The sequence below is a fragment of the Aplysia californica genome, unplaced genomic scaffold (assembly GCF_000002075.1).
Source record: "Aplysia californica isolate F4 #8 unplaced genomic scaffold, AplCal3.0 scaffold00110, whole genome shotgun sequence".
NCBI lineage: Eukaryota > Metazoa > Mollusca > Gastropoda > Aplysiida > Aplysiidae > Aplysia > Aplysia californica.
Genome location: NW_004797380.1, coordinates 352,977 through 366,640, shown reverse-complemented (window position 1 = coordinate 366,640; position 13,664 = coordinate 352,977). Strand labels below are relative to the sequence as shown.

Here is a 13,664-nt window from a genome sequence, read left to right as displayed (position 1 = left end):
AATGCTGTGAGATGGATAGAGTGAATGTGTGACGTGCGCAAGCAGACGCAACGCACCACAGTGTGTGGTGGGGTGGGGTGTCCACACAGCGGGCGAGTCAGCCTATAGCCAGAGCCCCTTCTTTCTGAACGCCAAGGCCAATTCGTCAACTTTGCTAGTGTTAGAGAAAGAAACCTGATTCGATTTTTGATCAAGTAAGACCTTGAGATCATGTTGAACAAATCATCATCAGGGGAAATACAAAAAGGAATAAACAGAACGCCAAACTCACAGATTAGGCGTCCTTTACTAGTTTCCTCGAATTTATTATTGGATCCCTTGTAACGAGAATTCTGCTATAGCGGACTTTTTGCACCGGTCCCCTCCCTCTCGTTATATAGAACAGGATTCCACTGTATCATTATAGTCTATTTTCTATTTAACCCTATCTGTGTACATCATGTTTTACAATCGTATCCATACGACGTGGGGAACTCTGTGCCACCACTTTCCAAAATTCTAAAATGTGAAGAATACACACCCGTAATGACCCCAGGGCGTACGGATAGGGTTAAATAAACTATCTTGCCGTTGAAAATCTTCACATGATGATTAGACAAGTCCACCATGCAGTAACCAAAGAGTGGTACACTCCACCCCTTCGTTGCCCGGGGTTATGCTTTCCTATTGTCTGCACAATTCCCAGGTAAGCTCTATAGCCAGGACAGCAGTGTCATGTTTCAGTGTTAGTGGACTCACAGTCTTGATCTGACCCACTCATGACACATTTTTTACCCCGGGTCTTCGACAGTGTCACTATTCTCATTCCCAGTATTCCCCATCTTACTCTTAATTTTTTTAAACTTGCAAATATCTAAGTCAAAAAGTGAAATTGTCATTTTGGTGTTTATGTTTAGCGAGAGCAAGTGTTCCTTAGCAAGACCAGACCACTGTTTATCGATCGCTTGCAAGCGTGGCAAATTTGGTACTGTACCAATATGTGCATTTTTTATTCTCGAATATAACCATGCTGTGCTTGTGGCTTTATCTCCATAGAGAAAAATGAAAGCCAAATGATTAGTGTGACATACAAGTAACGACATTTAGGCAACCAGGAACAGAAAATTTGGCCAACTTCCATGTCGTACATGATATGGCACAAAGCTAAAAATTGCACATTTTCATGACATACCAGCTAGATTATCTATGTCATAAGACAACAAAGGGGTTAAAAAAGAATTTTGCACTCATGTTCAAATCCTCCAAAATGACATCATAGCCATGAGGCACAAGAACAGTTGAACCTGCCTTAATGGAAACCTCTGCAAGACGAAAACCTGTCATAACAAAATCTCCCGACTCCCCCATTGTGATAAATTCCTCTTTAATTACCTTTATAAAAAGGAAACCTGCCCAACACAGAAACGGAAAGACAATTTCTTCCCCTTGGAGGATTAAATACAGAAAATAGAAAATGTTTTGCCCACTCAGCCCTGATTTGAAACAAACTGGCTGCATTGGCTTAAACCTTTATCATTATAAATTATTATGCCATGCTGCCAGGCAAGGAAAGGGAGCAGGGGTGCCACTTACACTAGGGTAGAGTAGACGTTACCCCATCCATGTGAGCCCTGAGCAGTACAGATGGTCAGGATGGTGTGGGAGTGAAATCTCACCAGTGTCTGTGAAGAAAGTGCTCAAGTGGTGCTCCAGCAGGGAAACTTTCCTGAGCAGCCAGAGCTGTGGTGAGACTAGTTTGACCAATCATCACTTTTGAACTATTTTGTCCAAAGTGTCGTTACGACAAGTAAAGAGACACTTTAGCCAAAATAGTTCCGAGGTGTCGCAATGCTCGCCCCTCTGATCATGCAGCCGTTCGAGAAAAAAGTTCCTCTAATCGTTCGATACATGCACTCACAGCATTGGCTGACTGTTTATTGCACTGATGGGTGGGGCTAAGGGAAGTAAAGGAGATGTTCCGTTTCTATTTTTAATAGATCAAACAGTGGTCCTGTGAAAAGCAAGTACCGGTGGCAGTGGTAAGTAGGACTGGATACATGCTGCTATCAAGAGATGGGATAGTACTTGAGGAGAGGTGTGAAGTTTTGACCACTGCTTGCCCACCAGACAAACAACCTTCGATTCCACCGGCTGGGCCTCTCTGAAGCCACCGAAATTCCCTTGTCTGAGACATAATTTTTTCTGGATCCCTTGCGATTCCGTCTTCCACAGGTTCTACTGAACTGATATTAAAGAAGTGGAGAAAACTGAACCTGGTAAGCCTAAGATAATTTGCACTAAATGTGTAACACTAATGTCATTTTCATAGCTACCACAATGGTTACTTTTCAACTAAAAACACCAGACAACTCAAAGTTGAGCGTTGTGAAACATGACGGCAAGCCATCAATCTTTTCTTTAATATTACCTTGTCGAACACTACCTAAGTGAAAACTAGGCAGGTTTGTCAGATGCAAATTATGAGTGCCACAGCAGTAGTGTACCATCAATCTAGACAACACGATTTACAAAAGTTTTCCACCTCAGTCCCTTTTTCCTTCAATTAACACTGCACAGGATAAGATAGTACTACACTCTGGGACCAATCTATCTGTCCCTCTCTTGTGGTGCTTTTACCCCCCAAGCAACAAAATGCATTCACCAACCACAACTAGCTCATTCCCTTGCAAGTCCTTCAATACGTCATTCTATGCTGTTTAAATTTTAAGTTGGATAAACAAATAAGACTGATAGCAGTCAACAAAGCAACAGGAAAATTGTTCTTCATCCACATATAATATCATAGTTCAGATTTGGCATTCAAAAAATGGAAGGTCACACAATAAAATACCAAAATAAAACAACAACCAGACAATCATGAACTCAGCCTCTTTTATTGTGAACGTTTTAAAAAGTGACCTACATTAACAAAAAGAATGAGAAATGCAGAACAATAACTTTTGAATCATTTTTGCAAGGTCACAGCAATTTAGGAGCCATCTATTTCAATTAAACAAAAGACGTGCCAAAGGCCCTGACCCTTAGTACTCAGAAGCAGGAACAAGACATCCAAGTTTTAAAAAACAAACAATACAGGTAAAACAAAATACACAGGAAAAAAAAGTACAACTGTATGAATTTTAAAAGTATATATCCAATTACTTTCCACCCCTGTGAGTGGGAGCTGAAGCAGTGGGAGGAGGAGGTGGGCCTTTGGTGTCCAGCTCATCAATGTGGGACATCAAAATTTTGCGCCGCTCCTCCGGAACACAGTCAAGGGTGAGATAACGTTTGTCATTCTGAAAGACAAGTAAACATTTTTTCAAAACACATTGAATTTTAGAGTCAAAGCTGCAATATGAGAAAAAAATATAAAGACAGGATATCTTGACCACGCTGAAGGGGAGACGCACACTCCTGGAAAACTGATCTAAACGAATTACTTTTATTCACTTTTATGTAATTGTGCAAAAAGTTCACAGGTAAATAAGATGTACTATGGGGGTTTTTTGGTGGGTTTTTTTGTAAAGTGTTTTACGGCGCTCGCAACTGCATAGGTCATATGAGCGCGCGGGACACACCTAATATTTTCAGTCGGTAGGAAATTTTGAACTTTGCCCGGGTGGCGGCCGAAACCTACTCTTATCGATTTTAGACCACCAAGGGATCTTTAACGTGCGCAACTTGCACACGGGCCCTCCGAGATTTTTCGCCCTTGTCCGAGAAGGCCAGGTGTAGATCTTTCCTACCAGAAGATCAGGGATGTGGCAGAAAGACAGTAGTAAGGAGGAGCCAAGGAGAAGCAGGAGAAAGGCTGCAGAAAGAGTCAGGAGCCCAGAGGAGGGGGCAAAGGAGGTGAGGGGGTGGCGGCAGAAAGTGGAAATGAAAGCAGACAACAGAACATTGCTAGAGAGCTGGAAAGGAGCTGAAAGGAGACAATTGTAGAGAAGAAAATTTTTCAGTCGCTACCCGGATTCGAACCCGGGACCTTTGAATGAGAGGCCAACACCTTAACCTCTAGGCCACGAGAGCCCCCGTACTATGGGTGAATTTGTTGATTTTTTTCTGAAAATTGGGTCTCTGTGGAGGCCATCTTAGATTTTCAGACCAGTTTTTTAGTGTGAAAAAATTTCATCGAAAATATTGAAACTACAGCCTGAAATTTGGCACACAAGTGCAAACCTATATGGACTGTGGATCTTTGTAAGGATTTTGACCATCTTTAAAAATACAAATGTGAGCCCAAAGTCAATGGACCCCCGAGAATCAGTTGACGAAACTTTGGGGTATATGTTACAAAAAATGTGAATATTTCCACAAGTGACCTATATTACTCAGTTTCCTCACATGGACCCTCAGAATAGACCTTAAAGCACTTGCATGCCAAAATTGGAAGCTTCTAGCTCCAGTAGTTTTTGAAAACTCCTTGCACCAAGGAGGTCACATATTATGTCAAAAGGCAGATTATGAGAAAAACGGAAAAAAGGAATTTTTTAAAGGATTTTTTGTTCAATATGCACTTTTCAAACGCCCTTTTAGGTCAGTTAGGGTGTTTTTTTCCAACAGTTTCGTCATTGTGACCCGATAGAACAGATATCAAAGGATGTTTTCTCGCAAAAAAACTCAAAAATTCAATATATTGAAAATATTTTATCAATTTTCTCTGGGTTTGCCAATCCGAGTCTTCTTCCCTTGTCTTTTTTTGGGGGTAAGGTTTTTACGGCGCTCGCAACTGCATAAGGTCTAATGAGCGCGCGGGACACACCAAACCTTTTCAATTGGTAGGAAATTTGAATTTTGCTCAGGTGGCAGCCAAAGCCTACTCTTATCAATTTTGGACCACCAAGTGATCTTTAACTCTTTTTATCTTGGCCGTACCCCCACGGACTCTGTCCCCATCCTGGGGCAGCCGCGTCCTACGAGTAGGAATTCAGGATATATTTCAAAGTGCTTTATTTCTTACGTTTACTCTTACGTTTTTAAATGAAATTTGGCAGTTATGTTACAAATTGAAAGTAGTTTTTGCAAATGTATGTGGTTAAGAATTACACCAATAGCAGAATGTAGATTCTGAGGTGTATTTCACCCTCCAACTTGACCCTGATTGCCGCACACAACGTCCCATTGAATTTTATAGATCTAGCTCTACCCATCGATACAGCACAAATTCCAGTACTGACCCCTTCATGAACTGAATCGCTATTAGATGAGACTAAGTCCTGTTTGTTATCATCCACAATGGAATTTACGGCACTTTATTCAGAGTCACTTTCATCAAAATACTCATTCCCCCCTCACAACCCAGCGCCACTTCAAAAAGTACTTTGTCGGTCGTTAACATGCGTTTTCGAGACATCTTTCAAGCTTCTACACCCATCAAAAACAAAGGAACCGCTGTTCATTGGTAAATTTAAATATTCAGACAGAGCTAGCTTCGCCGTATTTGCGTATTTTGGTAATTACAAGCAGAACTTGCTTCTTTGACATTAATTACATCTTATTGGTGGATGACTTTGATGTTTAACTCTGGTTTTCACTCCTCTCATAACTGGATAGTAGTTATGGACCCAGCGCCTCATCTCCTCCAAAATGCAAAACAGGAAAAATTTGGAAGTCCCCATTACTTCTTGAAAAAGCCTTAGAAGATGTGACTTCAACAATAAAATTTTTTTTTAACCCAAACCGTTTAAATTCTGCTGTATACAAATAAGAAAAATGTATCAAACCTTTAAAACCACCAACTGATTTTACATAAATGGCCCATTTTTGTACTAGAAGAATGTAGCGCCCCTTGCCTTTCTGACAACTGTTCCTTTTTCAAAAGCAATCTCAAGAATCTAGACAAACTAGTTTCTTCAGCTTTGGGCAAGAATTACAGCTGGGGAACAGGTAACACAAACACAGAACACTCAAAACCATGGACAGTTTGTACAATTTGCCATTCCCTGACTTACTACCCGTCACACCATCTGGCATTTAGGGCAGCAACAAAGGATCTCCAACTCAGTCGGTTTTGGGCTATCTTGGTCAATGTCCCCCGCGAATGAATTCCCTGACATGTATTTCTTCAATTTTTCATTATCTTGTCGGTTAACCCAAATATGGATTTTGAACACATTTGTCAATCCCCGACTATTTGAGCTATCCATGCCCGCCTACTTTACAACCTTGCGATCATGGCGTAAAGGAGTCCCTAATGTGTGTAATGTAGCTGCCGCTGATCCATATTTTTCATCTTCCTTTTCTGTAAACAAGGTACTCAATACTACCAGTCCCAAGAGAGTTCTTTAACAAAAGTTTAGCAGCATTTGCAACACAACTAGGTCATATACGTCCCAAAGACTAGAGGTTTTACTAGAGTGTAACAAACACAAAAAAGGAGGATAGATAACGACAATAGATGTTTGATGGAAAAAAAGAAGCTAATTACACCAGAGCACCAATTGACCACCCACCAGGATAGAGAATGTGAAAAATCAAAGGTATCCTCTAACCACAAAAAAGACACTTTCGTATGAAAGGCAAGAACTTTACAATTCAAATCACTAGCCTCCTATTTACAAGGTGTTTTTTCCTCCTCGTTCAAGTATGTATATCAGGTAACGATAAAGTCATGAAATTCATTCTTTAAAAATGCTTGCAAAATAAATCTCCTAAAAAGTTAGAGCAGACCAAATCTTTTACAAAATCTGTTACCATTAAGCAGTTCTCAAAATTCAGAGTTTTTCTTCAATACTGAATTTACTTTTCTTAAGTACAACTTCTCAAAACTCAAAATTAGGGCCATTATTTAAAAAATCACACTAACATTATAAATGCATCGTTCATAATGCTGTTTGCAAGCAGAGGAAAAAGTTTATTATTTTCCAGCTTGGCACGACCGATGATCATGTGAAACATTTTATCTAGAATCTAGATCTGGTTGGTATTTTGACTTTTTTTTTGTAAATGACAAATTACTCTCAGTATTAGTACCAGTACTGGGTTGGCTACCTCAATTTATTTTGTTAATTTTTAAAACTTTTGTACATTAGTTTATATTTTTTAATGAAACTGGTTTGTTCATAAATGGGAAAAGTTGTCACAGTAACTTACAAATATCACTACAATTTCATGATCTCTTGTTCCTTTATTCACTGAAGGAGAAATAAAACAGATTTGCTCCTACTAGTACAGTGGCATGAGGTTGAATGCCCCCCTCCCCCTTTTAAATTCCCTCATGAGGAGTCCAGATTCTCTCAACTATACCATATGTGAGGAATCATGGGGAAATCAGGTGCTCGTCAAAATAACAAAATCGGAGAAACAGGCATTTTCCCGCCAGTTAGGCAATTTTTATAGATTTTTTATTTTTTGGCTCAACCCCTTTCATGTCTAAACAAAAACATATTTCCATGTGAACTTTGCTGAAAAAAACGATTGACGGCACAAAAAATGTCATTTTCCAGTTTTCAAGGACTCTCTAGCTATTTGAGTTGTCAAACCTTGGCGGTCATTTCCTCTCTAATTTCACTACTGAAACCAGGCGACCTCACCTCCTTCAATCACAGATATCTCGACTACTATTCAAGATAGATGGGTATTTTTCTCATTGAAAGCAAAACAAATTAATAAGCTTTCAGACGATACCAATAACTCCACATGTCCAAAAATTGACGATCGCCTGATTTCACAGCGTCTAGACACATATGCATTAGGTCATTTTGATTTTCAGGAAGCACAAAGGAAAAGAATAAGACAAAGGGTGAAGTGAAACATTTACCTCCAACACTTTCTCGATATCATCAAGGTGGCCTTCACTCTCCTCAACTAGTTTCTTAGTTCTGTTAAAAAATAGAATGCAAAATATTTACTGTGTAGTCATGACATAAGGTCGAATGAAAAATAAATTATAGCATAAGAAAAAAACTGAACATGACACACCCACCCACCCACCCCAGGAGAAAAATTTGGATCAGTATTTTTTCTCTTCTTTTGAGTCATAAGCTTTCCAGCAAGACAAAGTTTATGCCAAATATAATGTCTACTGTGGCAACGGAAAGGTAGTTATTTATGAAGAAGTTATTATTTTTTTTCAATGTATTCCTTCTCAGTTTCACAAAATTAGAGAATGTACATGTACCTTTAGTACAAAGACAGTATTTATCAGGGCTTCCTGCAACCGACGTCATTTTTCGAGGAATTTCAGGTCCAGGGCAGCACCCTGACAGGAGGCCTTTATGTTTGAGATTTTTTCGTTTCGGAGCATCCTAAATATGCCATTTCTGGCTATTCAAGACGAAATTTAACAAGACAATAGTGAGAAAAAACATACCTTGCATACATAATTTTCTGCTTGTGCTAATCCATATAAATCCAAGGCCCTGCTTTCTCCTTTGTACCGGTACTGTACATCCACAACAGTAGTATAACAGCTAGATCTATAAAACTTGACAGTTAATGTTCAACTTTTTTTCTGCTTGTGTCGGTTTGCACCATAATATGATCCAAGGCCATGCTGTTCTCCCTTGTACTGTACACCCTATAATAGTACAGCACTCAAGTTAATAATAGCTAGATCTAAATAACTTGACAGCTTATGTTCAACTTAAATCCACAACAATATTTACACAACAAGTTGATAAAAAATTAAGCTCTCTTTAGAGTTTTCTTTTCTTGGCAGGCCCAAGATCTATTGAACCACATTTCTTCCCCATGTTTACAGTGCTGGTGCTCTGCTTGTGCTCTAGAAAGTGAAAGACACTGTCTACACTTTCATATAAAAGAGCACTTCCGGAATGGGTCGGCGATTGTTGCTGCTATTAGTAATTACAGAAAATTTTTATTTCGCATTTTAAAAAATCATTTTTTAAATCATTTTTTTTTAGCACTGATTTTCACGAAATTTTTCCATTTGAGGAAATCTATAAATTTGCGGAATTGCTGGAAAACTGGAAGCACTGAATTATAGTTGCTTTTAACATGTATTTAACACTTTGCCATCATAAGGCTCATATTGTAAAAACTCTTGCCATCAAAGGCAAAGGCATTTTGGGGAAAATCCAAAGAAACTGTGTGGTAAACATGGCCGATCGGCGAGCTGAGGCAGCAAAGTGTTGAAAGTCCAGAGGACAAATGTTCACTCACTTGTATGTGATAACCTTGGTCTCCTTCAACAAGTTGCGATAATCAGCTTTAGCATTTGTGAATTTCTCGTGCATATAAACTGTGAACTCCTTTTCTCTTTTCTGAGGAAATACAGATTTTTAAAAATACAATTATAATAAAAACAACAAGAATATTTCACAAAGACATTATCATCAACCTTTCTTAACACATTACACCCTAACTCGCCCGGGAATTCCCTTACGCGCTCCACCCTGACTCGCCCGGAACCGCCCGCGCCGACCCAGCGTCTTTAGAAACGAAAGTCTCGCCTTGACGAGACTCTGGGGCCGGGATTTTGATTTGCATAGTATAGCAAAAAGTTTCTTCTTTCGTTTGATACCGAAACGAAATTTTTCGGGCTAGTAGTTTTAGTTTTAGTATTAGAGCTGATCGAAGTGCGATCGCGTTACCGACACTTCGAAAGTGCCTCGACTTGTTGAAAAGCGACACAATTGAGTTCGAAAACGGAAATAACGATGGATTTGAGCAAAAACGAGCATGTGACAAATCAGATGGCTCAGATTTTTATGAAAACGTTGTAGGAAGAGTTTGGGGCGATTCCGATTGATCAGACGGAGAAATTATAGAATTTAGATCTAGTCTAGGGCCCGACCGCGAGGCTGAGACTGAGAGTGACAGTGACGGGTCGGACACCCCGATTGAACTAAAGTGAGAACATTTCCAACAGTTTGCGCATACATAAAGTTATATTTTTCTGAAACTACATTCAGTTTTCTTTTTAACTTTTATTTTTTCAGGATTTTTGGAATTTGTTTAGTATTTTTAAAATGTGTTTTTTAAAGGCTAGTATTCAGGGGAGGTGGGTTCTTTCCCCTTGCTTAGGATCTAGGAATGGACTTCCCGTCCAGGCCCTTAGGGTGTAATGTGTTAACCCTTTAAGTGTCAGAGGCAAAATTTTCTTGTGAGATATTTAGATTTTCAATTTCACTAGAGGTCACAAAATCCCTCACAACATTTCAAAATCCACCCAAAATGTTCTATAACCACAGATTTCCTGAGGTAGATAACATAAATGGACGAAGGCCTCATTTTTTTTTTAAAGCTCACAATTATTTGAGAGAATTTTACAAAGAACTGACATATGAATGGAAACGAATACAGACCAAAAGGAAGCAAAGATAAGCTTAAAAACAAGTACTTTGGCTCCGGTTAATGAATGTCCCTTTTCAAAATATGTAACACTGCATTATTTCAAATTCAATTTTTTTAAAATGAGTTTACAAGTTACAGGAATATTATTTGGTATTAATTGGGAGAGATAATAGAATGTGTGGGTGGTTAAGGTACAAAAAAAAAATTCTACATACTCTGTCACTTGACGAAAACTTGGTATAACGTGGATCTTCCTTTATTTGCTTTTTTACTTCCTTCCACGTCGAAGTAAGGGAAATCTGAAAAAAAAAAAGGACATAGATACAAACCAAAAGGTGTAACCTTTTAAAAACTAATATACTTAGGCTTCAAAAGTAGTACTTAAATGCATAAGAAGAAGACAAGCCTAAACCCACAGAGCTTTCTCAAAGAGCCAATGTCTAATCCTCCCCCATTACCTATAACAACAATATTAATTTGGTTTAGTAACCCATTTTTTTTTTTTCAGGACTTCTTTAAAGAAATCGGTCACATTTTTGTGTAAACACAAAGAGGTTATAAAAAAAACTAGAGGTCTTAGCTCTGACGTCACGAGTGTCAAACCTGAGGGGCTCGCTGCCATTCCTGAGAAGAATAAAAGGCAAGTCCCTGCACAGCAATACTTTTCTATCACGGATTAATGATCACTTGCCAAGTCTTTCGATGTTCATTTCTTTCTCATGTCATTTGCCTATCGCTAAAATGTACTCAAAGGGTTTTTTGTGATAGTTTACCTTTAAATGAGCCAGAAAATCTCCAAATAATGCAAATCGGACCTTTTACACGCTGTGACAACATGGGTGAGTAAAATTCCGAAACAAATGAATGAGATGGACTTGATGATCACTTGCTAAAACAAAAAAAACCCATAATTTTATTGAAGTCTTTTGCTGTGCGTCGCTCAAACTGCATGTTTAGATTTAGCACCGCTGACAACAAAGCGCTCGTATCGGCCCTCTGGAATCAAGAATGTGACTGAGAAGCTGCTAGAAGCTTCAGCTGCAACTCTAGCACACCTTCAAGGCTGGCTGAATGCGAAAGAACCTCTGTCGATGTTGTTGAGATGAGAGAATATAAAGTAGCCAATCAGGCGTAACTAACCGCCAATAAGACTGGCGTAATATTGTCTCATTTGCGGAACCGATGCCAAACAGCATATGTGCAACAACAGCAGCAGGGGTTCACGGAAGATGAGGTGTTGTGTAGCTTAACACCATTGCCAATCAACGCCAATTTTAGAAAATATTGTGAATGTTTAAGATAAACTGACTATTTATCTAAGTGCTGGATTTTAAAATGTCAATATATATATAATTATTTGTGCCCGATATTAAACAACGCTCTTTGGGTGTGCGCACAGGATCAAGACAATGAGAGATTTACAGTATCCCAGCCTTCAGTTAATTTCTCATTTTGAGACAATAACGAATTAATATATTAAATAATTAACCCAGTCTTAACCCCCCTTCATACTCTATGAAGGCCTAGGCTTTGCATCAGTAGGAGAGTGTAGACAACATGACATAAAAGCAATCCATTTTGTAAGTATGAAATTGTCCTTTTTCTTAAACTCAATCCCTCACTATGTCTCCCTCCGACCCTCCCCCACCCCAACCGGGAAAGACAAACAATACCTCATATTATATATCTCTGTTCATTTGTAGCCCAGATTTAATTTCTTTTATGTTTCCCACAATCGGTCAGCAGGTGCGGTGTTGTGTATGCGCGTATGTTATATGATTAATTAAACAACTGCAGCAAACAAAATGAAAACTTAAAATAAAACTGAACTGAGCTTCAAACTCGATTTAGACCTAGGCTTTGCGAGGGACGCGCAGCATGACAGCACTGTCTCTAATCCTCTCAAAAATGGCGACAAAGCTAGCTGAGTGGGCCCGCACAGCCATAATGAATTTACGTGGGTGACATAGGTGCAACCTCTAGTACTATAATAATCTCTTTGGTGTAAACATGTTTTCTTCCTAAAAGTTAAAAAGCAAAATGAACACATACAACTCAACCCACCCAATCTAGTGAAAAACACTAAACACAATCTAGTGGGATTCATTCAATAATTCTGTATAGGGATAAGGAATGACTGAAACAAAGTCCTTATAAAATATCTATAAATATTGGTAAGTTACAACAACTTATCCCAAAGCCAATTGTCCCCTGGTTAACATGCTACAGAGTGTTTGTCATTTGTAGGAGCTCACTTCTGTTTCATCCAGGAGAGAGTGAAACATGGCTCTGTTCCGCTTGAACAGTCCCTCGATGTGCGTCTCAAACAGCTTTTCCTTCTCTTCCCTCTCAAGACTGTCAGTCATTTCCCATCGGTGGTCTTTACGAAGCTGTTTCCTAGTGTCTCGCCACGTCACTTCAGAATTGCGAACCTGCGAAGAGATAGCATTATTTCAGGAGTCGTGTTAACAGAACAGGCATCGTCAACATCTTTTCCCACTTAGCAATTTTACTTCTTTTTTTTTAATACACAAGAAAGAAAAAATAACAAATGAATTACCTGAAACAAATAGCTTTAACATCCGTAGTTATAAACTCCCTTGAAAAAATTGTGCTCAAAAGATTACGAATATACATTGAACCTATCCAGGACTCTCTACAATTTGCATATCACCATGGGAGAAGTGTTTAAGTGTTTGCTTAGTTTTAGTAGAAGTTTTACCGCGCTCGCAACTGCATAAGGTCATATGAGCGCCAGAAGATTAGAGGTGTTACAAGAGAGTAACAAACATAAAAAAAGAAGAAAGGGAGATAAGAAAGATAGATGTTTAATAGAAAAGAAGAAGCAACTCGAAATCAAAAATGAAAACTTCGAGCAAGTATCAGATTATAAGTATTTGGGTATGGCAACAAACTGGACTGGCATGTCCACACTTCCCTCCTGCATAAAAAAAACTTTTTCTAAGGTAGCTCATGTATTTTAAAGTTGATAAATCATTGATGTCCATATTCTATCATTCAACCATAGAAAGTATGATCAATTTCTGTATAACAGCAAGGACCGGGAACACATGACAAAAATATAAAGAAAAATTGCATCAATTAATACAGAAAGCATGCAAAATTTCAACATCTTTATTCCCCTACTTCGATGAATTATACATTATAGCTTGCACTAGAAAAATTAATTCCATCTTTTTGGACAATAAACATCCCTCGTTCCCTCAAATAAAAATATCAGTCAAAAGTAAAGACTGAGGCTTCTCATCTGTAACAAAGAAAGGTGAAGGTCATTCTTACCATCATCCATCAAATTTCTTCCATCTTAATCATCTTGTTTTAAGTATTGATATGACCTTAGAGCATGCATCAAAATACCATAGAGTTACAATCAAAATACTGAATACGTACCTAGATTAGCATTA

General features: G+C 38.6%; 1 protein-coding gene across 2 annotated transcripts in view; it reads right to left on the bottom strand.

The window, feature by feature from the left end:
- Positions 1-2,854: 2,854 nt before the first annotated feature.
- Positions 2,855-13,664, bottom strand: part of LOC101848280 (transcription elongation regulator 1) — a 44,223-nt gene continuing 33,413 nt past the window's right edge. For both annotated transcript variants that reach the window (XM_005095661.3, XM_035969053.1), the window contains 5 exons: positions 12,495-12,671; positions 10,455-10,538; positions 9,106-9,206; positions 7,742-7,802; positions 2,855-3,278 (listed from right to left, as the gene is read on the bottom strand). In XM_005095661.3, the coding sequence (XP_005095718.1) occupies positions 3,138-3,278; positions 7,742-7,802; positions 9,106-9,206; positions 10,455-10,538; positions 12,495-12,671 (564 nt within the window). In that variant the 3' untranslated portion in view covers positions 2,855-3,137. The remainder of the gene's footprint in view (positions 3,279-7,741; positions 7,803-9,105; positions 9,207-10,454; positions 10,539-12,494; positions 12,672-13,664) is intronic.